Source organism: Balaenoptera borealis (genome assembly GCF_965194805.1).
Source record: "Balaenoptera borealis genome assembly, contig: HAP1_SCAFFOLD_1686, whole genome shotgun sequence".
In the NCBI taxonomy this organism is placed as follows: Eukaryota; Metazoa; Chordata; class Mammalia; order Artiodactyla; family Balaenopteridae; genus Balaenoptera; species Balaenoptera borealis.
Window position 1 is genome coordinate 67,176 of NW_028122554.1, and position 15,898 is coordinate 83,073.

Here is a 15,898-nt window from a genome sequence, read left to right on the forward strand (position 1 = left end):
CGCCCAGGGCGGATCCCAGCGCCGGTGGCCGCGGGACCGGACGCCCTCCCCGGGACCCCCCCAGGACCCCCTCCCCGGGACGCGGCCGCGGGACAGGACGCCCCCCAGAACCCCTGCCCGGGACGCAGCTGCGGGACAGGACGCCCCCCAGACCCCTGCCCGGGACGCAGCTGCGGGACAGGACGCCCCCCAGAACCCCTGCCCGGGACGCGGCCGCGGGACACGAAGCTCCCCCCTCCCCAGGAACCCCTCCCCAGAGCGCGGGCCTCGCCGCCGTCTCGCAGCACCCGCCGCGCTCACCGCCGGCCGGGAGCCCCCTCAGGCCGACTGGCCCCCGCCCGCCGCCCGGCCTCCCTCCGGCCCGCGCCGCCCGCCGCGCTCACCGCGTTTTTCTTCTGCACCATCTTGTCCATCTTCTTGGCAATGCGGACCACCTCGTCCTCCATGGCCCTGGCAGGCCTGCCCCGCGCCGGGCCGCGGGGGACGGGAAACGAGCGGAGCTGGCCGGGCGGCAGGTAAGCCCAGGCGTCGGCGAGGGCCCTCACCAGGCGTCACCGAGGCGCTTCTTCACTCACGACGACTGCGACGGCGGGGGCGGCGGCGGCGGCGGCGGCGCTCCTCCCACGCAGGCAGCGCCAATCGAGCTCCCAGCTCGCGGCGGCGACGGCGGCGGCGCTCCTCCCACGCAGGCAGCGCCAATCGAGCTCCCAGCTCGCGGCGGCGGCGGCGGCGGCGCTCCTCCCACGCAGGCAGCGCCAATCGAGCTCCCAGCTCGCGGCGGCGACGGCGGCGGCGCTCCTCCCACGCAGGCAGCGCCAATCGAGCTCCCAGCTCGCGGCGACGGCGGCGGCGCTCCTCCCACGCAGGCAGCGCCAATCGAGCTCCCAGCTCGCGGCGGCGGCGGCGGCGGCGCTCCTCCCCCGCAGGCAGCGCCAATCCAGCTCGCGGCGGCGGCGGCGGCGCTCCTCCCCCGCAGGCAGTGCCAAGCGAGCTTCCAGCTCGCGGCGGCGGCGCTCCTCCCCCGCAGGCAGTGCCAATCGAGCTCCCGGCTCGCGGCGGCGACGGCGGCGCTCCTCCCCCGCAGGGAGCGCCAGTCGAGCTCCCAGCTCGCGGCGGCGACGGCAGCGGCGCTCCTCCCCCGCAGGCAGCGCCAATCGAGCTCCCAGCTCGCGGCGGCGGCGCTCCTCCCCCGCAGGCAGCGCCAATCGAGCTCCCAGCTCGCGGCGGCGGCGGCGGCGCTCCTCCCCCGCAGGCAGCGCCAATCCAGCTCGCGGCGGCGGCGGCGGCGGCGGCGCTCCTCCCCCGCAGGCAGCGCCAATCCAGCTCCCAGCTCGCGGCGGCGACGGCGGCGGCGCTCCTCCCCCGCAGGCAGCGCCAATCGAGCTCCCAGCTCGCGGCGGCGACGGCGGCGGCGCTCCTCCCCCGCAGGCAGCGCCAATCGAGCTCCCAGCTCGCGGCGGCGGCGGCGGCGGCGGCGACGCTCCTCCCCCGCAGGGAGCGCCAGTGGAGCTCCCAGCTCGCGGCGGCGGCGGCGGCGCTCCTCCCCCGCAGGGAGCGCCAGTCGAGCTCCCAGCTCGCGGCGGCGGCGGCGGCGCTCCTCCCCCGCAGGCAGCGCCAATCGCGCTCCCAGCTCTGTTCTTTTGTTTTTTTTTTTTTGAATTCTGAGATTTTTCATTTGAAGTAAATCTTAAAGCTATTAAATTCACAAATATGCTAATTTAAATACCCAATTCTATTATCTAAAACACACATTGCAAACATACAAATATCTATTCTCTCCACATGTCAGAGCCCATTTCATGGTTTGGAAATGGGGAGAATAGATCCCCTTAAACTGCAAGTCAGCAGGTGTTTCTTTACAGTTAACTTTAGCAAAATTCATACAAAATATTAATGAACAATGATCTTCTTTACTTGTTAACTCACAAGGAAACACCTTCAAAACTGCATTTTGTTAAAGTTTCTGTACTAAAATGTAGAAAAACTGAACTACACAAATATTGAAAAGTTTAAAATTCCTTAATTTTTTATTCCTGGTACCACTACCACAATTTACAGGGCAATATACCTGATGTAATGAAAAGAAAAAGACAAAGCTACAACAGATAAAAGACCTCAGGAATGTACATCTAATTGACCCTCCGTTGCATGAATCAATAGCTGCACTTTTTGCAAACTGTGGCTAGGACAGTCCTGAACAAGAAGGGTTTCCTGTTTAAGCTGCAGTAACTTTTCTGACTATGGATCATCGTTCCTTCTGCGGCAGGTTTTTACAGTTCCTCTAATGCATTTGGGACGACTGTCTCAAAGTAACCTGCAGCTTTCCTGACAACTCCTCGCTCTCTCTCCTGCTAAGAACTGTAGCCCTTTTCTTCTGAGTTTTGAGAACCTTCTGCTACCATATCCACCACTTCCACCACCAGATCCATAACCACCACCATAGGGACTTCCCGAGCTTCTTCCACCAAAACTGCCCCCCTTCATGGGTCCATAATTTGATTGCTGTTGTCCACTATAATTTCCAAAATCATTATAGCTCCCACCACCACCACCATAGTTACCTCCAAAATTTCCTCCTTCATTGTAAGCATCATATCCTCCACCACCGCCACCATATCCACCATCTTGGTTTCCATATCCTGGTCCACCACCACCATAGCCTCCTCTACTACTGTAACCAGGACCACCACCATCGTTACCACCGTCGCCTCCAAATCCGTTTTATCCACCATCACCTCCTCCATAACTACCTCTGCTGCCACCACCTCCACCACCATAGCCTCCTCTTCCACCAAAGTTTCCACCACGGCCAAAGTTACCTCCACCACCTCCAAAGTTTCCTCCACGACCCATAAAGTTGCCAGATCCACCTCCACGACCTCTCTGTGATCCAGCAGATTGCATTTCTTGTTTAGAAAGGGCCTTTTTCACTTACAATTATGCCCATTAATTAATAGTGTGGTATTTCTGAACAACAATTTTATCAACTGTATCATGATCATCAAAAGTTACAAAAGCAAATCCTCTCTTTTTTCCACTCTGCCTGTCTTCCATAACTCCTATGGTTTCAATCTTGCCATACTTTTCAAAGTAGTCTCTCGAATTACATTCTTCTGTATCTTCTTTAATACCACCAACAAAAATTTTCTTCACTGTTAGACGGGCACCAGGCTTTACAGAATCCTCTCTAGAAACAGCTCTCTTTGGTTCCACTACACGCCCATCAACCTTGTGTGGTCGAGCACACATTGCTGCATCCACCTCTTCAACCCAAGAGTAAGTCACAAAACCAAAGCCCCTGGAACGGTTTGTCTGGGGGTCTCTCATCACCACACAATCTGTAAGTGTGCCCCATTTCTCAAAATGTTCTCTTAAGCTATCGTCTGTAGTTTCAAAGCTCAGACCACCAATAAACAGTTTTCTCAACTGTTCTGGTTCCTTCGGATCATGGCCCTCCTCCCCCCGGCGGCGGCGGCGGCGGCCGGAGTCGGGCTGGGGTCGACCGGGCGGCGGTTTTACCTCCGTTTTGAGACCGGACTCGCCTCTTCCAACTCGAGTTCAATATGGGACCGAGAGCCCAGCTCTGTTCTATGTTGGGCCATTTTACTTCAGCCCAAAAAAATTTCTTCTAGTATTCCCTAAGGTCTGCTGGGGATCAGTTTTCTTATTTTTCATTTATCTGTATTTGATTTTTTAAAATTGATTCCAATTTTCTGTTGAGATTCTCCATATTTTAATCTATTAATCCCCATCTTTTACTCTCAATATAGTCATTTTAAAGTTCTGTGCTAACTCCAGAATCTGAATTCCCTCTAAATCAATTTTTCTTCGTTTTTTTTTTTTTTTTTTTGTCTTAAGTTTTAGTCACTTTTTCCTGCTTCAGGAATTTCATAATTTTTGATTGTGTGCTGGACGTGGTGAATAAAAAATTCATAGAGACTGAAGATGCTATTACTTTGCACCAGAGAAGATTTACCCTTTTCTCTGTGAATCAGAGTGGCTGATCATTTCAGTCATTTCAGGAATTTTACTAGGTCAGAACTGGGTTGGAGCTTTAGTTGTCTCATCCTACCTATGATTTTTCCTAATTTGTGGCCTCCCTGGATTTTTGCTGTGAGCCTGACAGGTCTTTGATTCTTCAATAAATACAGTCAGTTATTGACTTCAGTCTTTCAGATGTTTGAATTCAGCTCTTTAGGCTCTCAGTTCTCACAGCTTCAGAGTATGGCAAATGTAAGGAGAGACCAGTTATGTATTTGTTGCCGTTACACTTTCTCAGTGAAAATTTGTCTCATAAACACTGAAACATTGCAGATGATTTCACTTTTTCTGACTCAGCCCCCTTCTTGGGGATGGCACTTCTGGGTTTTTACTGTGAGTCTGGTAGGTCTCTAATTCCTCACTTTGGAAAGTTCTCTCCCTCAGGCATTAGGTATTTAGCTTCCTGCTTTATATAGGTTCAAAAACTGGCAAATGTCTTGAAGAGGAGACCTAATGATTGTCACAGGCCCCTTTATCTAGCGGGATTTGGTTTGTTAGTGCCATGACTGTGCAGGAAATTTCACTCTGCTTTCTTGGCTCAGTCCCCCATCATCCTATACCACCCTGACACTAAGGAAATGTCCTGTGGGGGAAATCGGCTTGACATTCTGCTAGATTTCACTCCATCATGCCAGCAAATGAGTTCATCAAAAGGTATGGTGATTTCTCTTTTCCAGTGGAGTATGTCTCCCTACACCAAACCCCTGCTCCAAATCTCTAAATGTCCCTCTCTAGCATATTAGTTGATATTGTTTCTTGATTGCTTCCTTAGCTCGATGATCTTTTATTCAAGTTTGTTTGCTCGTTGCAGCAGGAGTGATGGCCTGTGCCTACCTAGTGCAGGCATGTTATTATGGAGATATGGCTTTGGTCCCAGACACCACAATAAGGAGAATATCATAAGAAAGCAAGTCACACGAGTTGTTTGGTTTCCCAGTGCATGTACAAGTTATGTTTATGCTATACTGTAGTCTATTAAGTGTGCAATAGCATTATGTCTAAAAAAAGTACATATCTTAATTTGAAAGTAGACTTTAAGAATGCTACCCATCATCTGAGCCTTCAGCAAGCTGTAATCTTTTTGCAATAGTAACATCAAAGATCACTGATCACAGATCATGTAACAAGTATAATAGTGAAAAAGTTTGAAATATTGTGAGACTTACCAAAACATGACATAGAGACACGAAGTGAGCAAATGCTGTTGGAAAAATGGCACCACCAGTAGAGCTGCTTGACACAGGGTTGCCACAAACCTTCAATTTGTAAAAAAAAAAAAAAAGCATTATCTGCAAGGTACAATAAAGTGAAGTGCAATAAAGTGAGGTATGCCTATACATCCTGCCTCAAAGCAGAAATCCTATTTAGATCACCTTTAATTTCTCTCTATGATATATCAATAGTTTTCTATTCTAATAGGGTTCTTACATTTTTTATTACACTTATTATTAGGTATATGATGTTTTGATGATAATGTAGATGGCATATTTTTTAGTTTTTAATTTTATAACTTTTCAGACACAGAAAAATGTTAGTGGAATTTTTTAATGTTTGGTCTCTTATCTGGCAACTCTTCTAAAAACTAACTGATATTCTAATAAGTTATCTGTAGATGGTTTTGGATTTTCTGTATCCTTAATTATATCAACTATGGAAAGTGACAGTATGATTTCTTCCTTTCTTAGCCTTATATTTCTGATTTCTTTTTCCTGCCTTACTGCTAATGCCATTTAATACTTTTACTAATAGGTTGAATAGAAAAGGTAAGAGTTGGCATTCTTATTTTGTTCCTAATCTTACAGTGGACGTTCTCCACATTTCACTATAAATAGGATGGTGGCTCTAAAGTTTTTTGTAGTTTCCCTTTGCTATGAGTTTTTAATCATACATAATTATTGAATTTTATCAAATGCTTTATCTGACTATACTGATATGATCATATACATTTTCTCCTTTATTTTATGGATGTGGTGCATGACATTTATTGATATTTGAATGTTAACTCACCTTGCATTTCTGGAGTAAAACAACTTGGTAGGAATTCACACACACACACACACACACACACACACACACACACACACATTCACTCACTCACACACTCTACATTTGATTGTCTAACATTTTGTGTATGATTTTTGCTTCTGTATACATAAGGGAGATGGGCCTATTTTCTTTTCTCATAATTGTCCTTTTAATTAGTGAATAGTATATAGAGGGTAGAGATTTAAAAGACCTTTTAAAAGGTCTTCTTCTTCTGTGATATAATACAATACAGTATTACTCCATTTTTTAAAAATGACCTTTTTCATTTTCAAATAATTTCAAATCTGCAGAAAAGATACAAACAGAGTTCCCTTTACCTCTCTCCCAGTTTTTCCTATTGCTAACATCTTATACTACCATAGTATATTTTTCAAAATTAAAAAGCCAACATTTATACATTACTATTAACTAAACTTAAGACTTTTTTTGGATTTCACCAGTTTTCCTGTTAATGACCTTTTTCTGTTCTAGGACCCAATCCAGTATATCACATTCCACTTAGTTAGTTGTCATGTCTCCTTAGTCTTCTCTGGTCTATGACAGTTCCTCATTCCTTCCTTGTTTTTCATGATTTTGACAGTCTTGAGGAATATTTGTCTGATATTTTGTAGAATTGTTCTCAGTCTGGGTTTGGCTGATGTTTTTCTCATGATTCGACTGGAGTTATAGGTTTTGACAAAGAATACCGCAGAAGCGAAGTAACCGTCTCATCACATCATAACAGAGAGTATGTAGTGTCTCCGTGACATCACTGGTGATGTGAAACATCATCACTTGCATAACATGGTGTTTGCTTGGTTTCTCCACTGTAAAGTTACTTTTTCTCCCATTTTATACTGTCTTTGGAATTCAATCATTAAGGCCAGCCCAGGACTGGACTTAAGGGGAAGATTAAGCTTCACCTCCACCTCCTTGGGGAGGAGATGGATGCCGGGGGGGGGGCGGGGGGGGGCGGGGGGGAGGTTACCTACATATGGAATTCTTCTGTTGGCAAGATTTGTCTTCTCCCTCCCTCCTATTATTTATTTATTTATACACTCATTTATTTACTCCATTATGTTTTAATATGGATTCTTTATAATCTATATACATAATTACAACCTTAAAAACCTCTGGTTCCCCCACTGACATATAAACTTTTTGAGGAAAGGCTCTGTTTCTTTTTTATTTTTGTACACTCTATGCGTTTAGCATAGTCCCCTAATTTATAGTGGACTTCCAGTAATTATTTTTTAATGGATATCTTTCCACTTCAACTGAAAAGTACCCTTTCCTTATATAATAGCATTCTAAATCCAAAATAAAAGTAGATTTTAAAATAAGTAAAAGTAAACTCATGCATGATCACCCTGTAATAAGTATGTAAAAAAGCAAAGGGTACTGCAGAAATAACTTAACCATTTGAGTTGGATGTGTCTCCAAAAAATATTGAAGCCACATTTGGAAAGAAATTACAGTATTTGATAAGCCAAGGATATGACCTGCTGTGTGCTTTCTCTTTTTTGTTCAGATCACCAAAGGAGATTAAGACCCCGTTTTCTCCCTTCTCTGGAAAATTATCATCTGATGCAGTCACTCAGATAACAACAGAGAGTCCAGGAAAAACCATGTTTTCATCTGAGATTTTTGTTAATGCTGAAGATCGTGGACATGATATTCCAGACCTCAGTACACAGAAGTTGGGCAAAGTTCCTGTCAAGTTTGCTTCATCATCTTCAGTCCAACAGATTACTGTTCTTCATGGCACAGATGGTAAGAGAATTTTAGGTCACATTACCAACTTTTGTGTGTCATTAACTAAGAAATTTCTTGATTGGGTCTTTCTAGTTAGAAAACCTAATTTTAATTTTAAGCATTAGGTTGTACATGATTAAAACATCTTTTATTTACATAGCTATGAAGAGAATATAATTTATTATGTTTTTACTTCAATTTCTAGTGAAGTTAACAACCTATGTGAAACTCATGCTACTTGTGGCTGACGTATTTTCAACTCATAATACTTGTCATAAGAATGCAAGTAGTTCATGAAAACATAAAAACTATAGAGGTTCAATTTTAGGGAGGTAGATAACTATTTGGCATTGTTTCTTTTACTATTGTTTTGCATGATACAGTGAACAGATAGCAAACACAATACCAGTCTATTTCTTGCTCAAGAAACGTTGAGCAGGGACCCAGGTTGACTGTGACTCTGCTTTCTTTAAAACATGGAACCTTGGATTCATCATCATAGTCAACTGGAAGGGACGAAAAGCATGGAGGAGCACATGTTGGGAGGCTTTTATGGGCTAGGCCTAGGTGTGGCCCACATCACTTTCCACTGACTAGGAATAGTTCAGCTGTGCTTTCCAGGATGAAGAAGAAATGAGTTTTGGTGAACAGCTAGCAATTTCTACCATAAGGTCTACATTTAGAGTGTTCCTATGCTATCATGACAGTGATATTTTTATAGTGCTTATACTATATAACATTCAAAATTATAGCAAGTTATTTTCTTTTTCAGACCAGTAACTGGAAAGTTAAGTTCCCATTCTACCTCCAAATGAGGGTGGGAACTTTCAATTACTAATTTTAAAGTATTCAACAGTTTGTACAAATCTATTCAAAATATATTTTAAGTTTTCCTACTTGTGCAAAAAGTTTATCTGTCTGTAGGTATAAATGGAATATGCCTAAATGTATAAAGAAAATTGCTTAGTTCCACATGTAAATTGCACTGAATTTAATTTGAATAAATACATTTATATGTTGAAATGGTTATATTTCTTTTCTTTTTTTTTTTTTTACTTTTATTTATTTTATTTTTGGCTGTGTTGGGTCTTCATCGCTGCGTGCAGCCTTTCTCTAGTTGCGGCGAGCGGGGGCTACTCTTCGTTGCGGTGCACGGGCTTCTCATTGCGGTGGCTTCTCTTGTGGTGGAGCACGGGCTCTAGGCGCGTGGGCTTCGGTGCATGGGCTCAGTAGTTGTGGCTCGCGGGCTCTAGAGCGCAGGCTCAGTAGTTGTGGCACATGGGCTTAGTTGCTCCGCGGCATGGGGGATCTTCCCGGACCAGGGCTGGCACCCGTGTCCCCTGCATTGGCAGGCGGATTCTTAACCACTGCGCTATCAGGGAAACCCGAGATGGTTATATATCTTATACATTTTTATTGTGATATAAAATTATGCCCCCCAAATGTATAGTCTAATCAATATCACACAGAACACCTTTAATGTGTCAGTTACCTATTGCCACCGTGATACTGTATAAGAACCTCGAAAATCTCAGTGCTTTATAACAACAGACATTTGCTTTCCTCACTCATGGGCTTATGAGTCAGTTGGAGTTTGGCATCAGGATGCAAAAACGGTTTGGGTCTGTTCCACATGCCTTGTACTGAAACCCAGGCTACTCTGGGTATGCTGTTTTCATGTTGGTGGCAGAGCACAGGAGAGGAAATCCAACTGTGAAAGTGTATTTTATACCTCTTCTGACATCAAATGGATCGGTCTACATAGAGCCCACAGTTCACGGTCTTACCTTTACATACAGGTACTTGGTAGAAAGGACTCCTTTAAAAGAGAAATATTATTTGGTTTAATAATAAAAGATTTTTAACTCTGTGGATTCAGAAGTAAAATTTTAAAAATATTTTAAAAGTATACAGAATAGCATGTTGAATTTATGACTATGTGTCCACTGCTCTGAATTAACAAATTAAGAGTAATATGCTATATGTTTATATTTAGTTCCATTTGCAAGTTTTTTGAAGGAATAAAGTTTATGGTTGGACTTTCTTCTTTACCCTTCTGCAGTCCTTTCTTTCTCTCCCAGGAACAACCATTATTTGCTGAATAGTCGCTTCTTCCCCCAGAGATAGGCAGTCCAAAGTAACTTTAAGACTTCTGCATCCAAACAGAAAGTTGTTGAGAATTTCAAAAAGCCACTTATCTTGCCTCTGAATTCTCCATCTCCACATGGTAGCCATTCTTGCTCTGGGTCCATTGTAATTCTGCCCAATTGTTGTTGTCCATTTTCTGCAAACTTTGAACTAAATGGTAAATTTAACCATCACCACCAAGCTTTATATACACTGGTGGAGGAAGAAAACTACTAAGTCAATATTCTAACAATAATGACTACAGCAACGTCCAAAGAGAAGTAGAGGCTACAGCCTATTTTTCCTGTTATTTAAATTCTTCCAGCCTCTATACATTTCTTCATTCTCCTTGAATTCAGCCAGGTTCTCATTGGCTGGGGCTTTGCCTGATAGGTTGGTACAAGTATTCCTAAGTAGTCTAAGGCTTTGCTAGCCCTGCATAGGTTTAAGGTCATTTTTTGTTAATTTCTATGACCAGGCTTGGTAAAGTGGTCCCCTAGGTGTAAGCCATACTCCTACTGACTTTCTTCTTTTAAGGTAACCTTATTTCTCCCTGATAGTTAAGGTCAATTGTAGTTTTAGTCAACACTATGGCATCCTATTCCCTGTATTGTTTCAGTGACATAAAGAATGTAAAATGACTAGATGGCTCCTGTCTCCCGGTAGAAGTGCCCCTCCCTTATTTCTAAGATCTTCCATCAAACAAAGCAGAGTCACAGAGATAGAAAGCAAAAGATTTTAAAGGCTTCTGCCTTTGTTCCTAAATATATGCATTCTGTCTGTAGGATAGGCAAGTGCCATATGTGGTTCTGAGCACATGCCGTATTTGGCAAGCTAGCATTCCAGCCTCAGAAAGTGATGCCTCCCAGCTTGTGCCATGACAGTTATCAGTAAATTGTTCACTCGCTTTTTTGTTTTTGAGTTTACCATAGCTGTGGGTGATCAGGCTTGTGAGGAGAACAGTGACTCCCTTTAGGCATCAGCCTGTTGTCTCATTTCCTTCACTATGAAGTCAGTTCCTTGGTTGGAAGCAGGGTACTAGTAATATGGATTCCATGTCAAATCATCAGAATGATGGAGTGGTCAAGGATGGTAACACAATTCTAAGTAATATAAAAGTTGTTATTGCGTCCAGAATGAAGGAGATCTCATTCTACTCTGGGACTATCAGACTCTGTCTAGAGTATTTTGATTTTTATAAACTAGACATGGGCAACTAGGAGTCCATCTAGAGGTGATTACAGGATGCAAGAGAAGACCATGGTCCATAAGGATAAACTGAAGAAGCTGTTGTGTTTAATCAGGAGAAGTGGTAGCTATCTACAAAATTCTATTTGAATGAGCAGTACAACCCCATGAATACTGAGGAGTAACCTAAACAAGAATTTTATAGGACTCATGTGATGGCAATACTAATCCTTTGTGTAGGCATAGAAAAGGAGAGTAGACTAAAAGGAGGGATGGGATATTTCTGAATGGGAAAATTGAATATTTAAAGATGTCATTTATTCCCAAATGAATTTAAACTCTAATGTAATTCTACTCAAAATTCTAATGGAATTGTTCTTTTGAACTTGTTTAATTGATCTTAAGTTTTTTCCGGAAGACTAATAAAGAAAATACTGGAAAAGAAGAGTAATGGGGAGGATAAATTTTAGCAGCAGCCAGTGGAGTGTTTTAATGGGATGCCTGGAAGTTGCAGACATTATTCTCACCCTTGACCTATGGGCCCAGACTTAGTCATATGTCCATACATGTCTGCAAGGGAGATTGGGAAATACAGTGTACAGATGAGCAGTATGTACCCAGCTAAATATCAAAATGCTGTTACAGAGAGAGAGAGTTTCTACCACATCATGAAAGAAAAACAAGTGTATAGAAAAAGATTTCAGGGACTTCCCTGGTGGCGCAGTGGTTAAGAATCCACCTGCCAGTGCAGGGGACACGGGTTCGAGCCCTGGTCCGGGAAGATCCCACATGCCGCAGAGCAACTAAGCCCGTGTGCCACAACTACTGAGCCTGTGCTCTAGAGCCTGCGAGCCACAACTACTGAGCCCATGCTCCACAACTACTGAAGCCTGCGTGCCTAGAGCCTGTGCTCCACAACAAGAGAAGCCACTGCAGTGAGAAGAGTGAGAAGCTCGCGCACCACAACGAACAGTAGCCCCCCCACACCGCAACTAGAGAAAGCCCGCGTGCAGCAATGAAGACCCAATGAAGCAAAAAAATAAGAAGAAGAAGAAAAAGATTTCATCTTCTATAATAATCAAATTACTACCATGTCACAGACATTTTAGAAAGAATTTTAGCAGTTAGTATTTAAAAAAAAGAAACTTTATAAATGACATAATTTTTCACTCTGAAATCAGAAAACTTATGTGAAATGGGGCAGCAGGGGAGAATGGGTATGCTATAAACAGGAAGTCTTTATTACAGAATTCTTTATTATTGAAAATTTAATCCAGCCTAAATTTTTAACATTATGAGAAGGGTTAAATACACTTAATGTGTAGTAGAATGATAAAAAATGTGAAGATAGGAAATAAAATGAGTATTTTATTATCAATGTAAAGTAGAAAAACTGAATTCCACATTATACATACTATACACAACTATGTAAACAAATAAGAAATACAGAGGAAAGACCTGTAGAAATACATTAAAATATTAATAATAGTTATCTTTGAGTGGTAAGACTTTGTCTTTTTTATTTCTGTGTATTTTTTTAATATTGAGAAGTTATACTTTTTTAATGGGAAACTTATTTTGAAAATCTGCCACATAGAAGAGAATTAGATTTACTTTCTATGACTCTGGAGGGAGAACCTTCAAAGATCAGTAGTAGGGGTTAACAACGACCAGGTTTGGGTTCAATATAAGATAAAGTGTTTCTTAGTTAGAGCCATCTAAATATGGAATAGATTGCTAGGAAGTCGTCTTCTCAATGAATCCTACCCTTACCACTCTATTTAAACTGCATCCTGCTGCAATTTCCCAAATACTTCTAATCTTCCTCAGCATTTTCTAATTTTTGGGGGGGGAGTGGCTGTTTTGGGTCTTTGTTGCTGCACACGGGCTTTCCCTAGCTGTGGTGAGTAGGGGCTACTCTTCGTTGTGGTGCATGGGTTTCTTATTGTGGTGGCTTCTCCTGTTGCAGAGCGTGGGCTCTAGGCGCACAGGCTTCAGTAGTTGCAGCACGAGGGCTCAGTACTCGCAGCACAAGGGCCCTAGAGCACGTGGGCTTCAGTAGTTGCGGCACATGGGCTCAGTAGTTGTGGCGCTCGGGCTCTAGGGCGGGCGGGCTTTGGTAGTTGTGGCACGCAGGCTCAGTAGTTGTGGTGCACAGGCTTAGTTGCTCCACAGCATGTGAGATCTTCCCAGACCAGGTATCGAACCCCTGTCCCCTGCATTGGCAGGCAGATTCTTAACCCACTGCACCACCAGGGAAGTCCCAGTATTTTCTAATTTTTTATGTCACTAATAATTTATAAAAATACTAGATGATTTACTTATTTAGTATGCTAATTGTTTACTGTCTATCTCCCTCTTCTAGAATGCTAGTTTACTGATACATTCCAAGAATCTTGACCACTGCTTGGCACATTAAAGGTGCTTAATATTTGTTCAGTTAATTAATAAATGTTTTCTTATTAATTATTCTGATCTTTATGTCCTTAGGCCAGCCTTTACTGTTGCCATATAAGCCTTCTGGTAGTACAAAGATGTACTATGTTCCCCAATTAAGACAAATTCCTTCATCTCTGGATTCCAAGTCAGACACCACCATTGAGAGCTCACACTCAGGTATTATGCAGAAATTATTCAAAATTTTATTTTTTGAAATTTTATTTGTGGATTGGCTGTTTAATTCTGGATGACATATGAAAGCTCAGTGCTCTTTAATCTTTAAGTGAAACATGGAGATTTTCATGACACAGGCTCTGGTTCAGATAGGTGAGTTATTTGGTCAGATGTATTGTGTACACTCAAACATTTGATAAATATTTGAAGAAAATTGTATGAACAGTTACTTGTTTGGGTTAGTGGACTCCATCTAGGACAAAGGTTTCCAAGTTTTCTCTGTTCACAGTCACCTTAGTGTTTGGGTGATTTCTTTTCTCATCATCGTGGGGATATAAATCATCAGCAGCATATAAATACATGAAGTATTTTTTCAGACACTAAGCTATTATGTTATTAGGGTATAAAAATACTTAGCGTTTTGATCTTACAGCTTAATAAGCAAAAATATTTTTCGTTTTGTGTTTGAAAGAAAACATTTTACTTTGTTCAGAAATATGCATAATTACTTGCTAACGAGATATGTGTGGCTATTAGGGCACAGTTTCTCAAACCTTGAGATGAGATTGGACACAACCACCCTCATTTATTGCTTTTGTTACAGAAACCGTCAAAAATCCAACTCTGCAGAGATACAGACAGCAGCATTGAAAGGAATGTAGCAGTATCTAATGTTGAAACTTTAAACTATCTTTAGCGATTAGTTTTTGTCCTGTACACCAGATATTACATATCACTCTTTCTCTAGAATTTTAAAATATCCCACAACATCCCTGTGAGATCACCACAATAGAACTGCAGATTTAGAAAATGAATAGCATCCTGTGGAGGAACTGAATAAATATTTTCTGTGGAAAATTATAAGGATACAGAGTTGGTATGGTGCGGGGTTTTGATTGTTGGGATAACATATTGATTGGTCCACAGGAGTTGACTTGGTTCAGTTTAGATATAAATTGTTCATGATTTGTCAATAGACATCTTTATAGGTGTAGAAATTAAAAAGAAAGTAGTTGTCCCTGGTCTTACGCAGATTTTCTGTTAATTTTAAGAGGACCCAACTAGTATCTAATGGTAACTGAGTTAAAGCCCCGATATAATTGCTCCTGATTTCCCACTGTGATGCCACTGAAAAAAAGAACCACAAAATGCTCATATGTTAGGATTGATTATGAAGCCTATAACCAGGAACTGGAAGAAATTTTCACTACCTGCATGGCTATGATTTTAAAAACTCACTTAGTGGCTACGAGACATAAAACAAGCTTACTTAATTGATTGTAGGTAGGAAAATCTTTTATCTCAGTCTCACTTTCAGCCCCCTAGTTCAGAAGACAGAATGTACCAATAGAAGTCTAATCAGGTGTTCCAGTATTTTTTGAGGCCTCCTGTGTACTTCTATTCATTTACATCCTAACTCTTCCCTTTGGAGACATTAACTTTGAGAAAAATTGGACAGTAGTGGGAAGAGGAAATGACTCAGGGATGGTACACTGTATCCTGAGAAATACTGTCCGTATAAATAAAGTACTGAATGCATCAGTTAGACAAGAAGAGATCTGTTGGCTATATATACTTGAGGTTGTCATTTATCATGTTCTGCATCTATTCTGAGAGTGAGGGAGTTGACAGTAGAAAATAATAGTTTCTTAGACCAGTAGAGCTGATCTAGATGAAAGCCTAGGAATTGTTCTGATAGATAGTGTCTATTAGTATGTTGTGATTCTATAGATACTAGAAAGATCCAACTAGAGTTTGGGGCCAAGGGCAAGTCATAAACCATTGCAGATATTTGGACCAAATAATTTCTCCTCAGTTGAGAATGAGTAAACAATTGAACTCATAAAATTCTTTTAGAGACAAAAACAAAGGGACTTCCCTGGTGGCGCAGTGGTTAAGAATCCGCCTGCCAATACAGAGGACACGGGTTCCAGCCCTGGTCCGGGAAGATCCCACATGCCACAGAGCAACTAAGCCTGTGCGCCACAACTACTGAGCCTGCGCTTTAGAGCCTGCGAGCCACGACTACTGAAGCCCGCATGCCTAGAGCCCGTGCTCCACAACAAGAGAAGCCACTGCAATGAGAAGCCCGCGCACTGCAACGAAATGTAGCCCCCGCTCGCCGCAACTAGAGGAAGCCCGTGCACAG

The 15,898-nt window shown here is 42.6% G+C and overlaps 1 protein-coding gene, 1 long non-coding RNA gene and 1 pseudogene across 3 annotated transcripts; 2 read left to right on the forward strand and 1 right to left on the reverse strand.

Moving 5' to 3' along the window:
* Positions 1–322: 322 nt before the first annotated feature.
* LOC309622161 (uncharacterized protein) lies at positions 323–2,027 on the forward strand (the record flags this gene model as incomplete). Its single annotated transcript, XM_082409296.1, has 2 exons — positions 323–652; positions 701–2,027. Coding segments are annotated over 2 exons (1,288 nt in total), but the record flags the coding sequence as incomplete, so codon positions are not given.
* Positions 2,028–2,451: 424 nt separating this feature from the next.
* Positions 2,452–3,558, reverse strand: LOC309622160 (heterogeneous nuclear ribonucleoprotein A3 pseudogene; annotated as a pseudogene). The gene has a single exon. The product of its transcript is annotated as a heterogeneous nuclear ribonucleoprotein A3 pseudogene (transcript).
* Positions 3,559–6,523: 2,965 nt separating this feature from the next.
* On the forward strand, positions 6,524–15,303 carry LOC309622163. Its single transcript, XR_014240567.1, has 2 exons — positions 6,524–7,839; positions 13,627–15,303. It is a non-coding gene; the product is annotated as an uncharacterized lncRNA (long non-coding RNA).
* Positions 15,304–15,898: the final 595 nt, after the last annotated feature.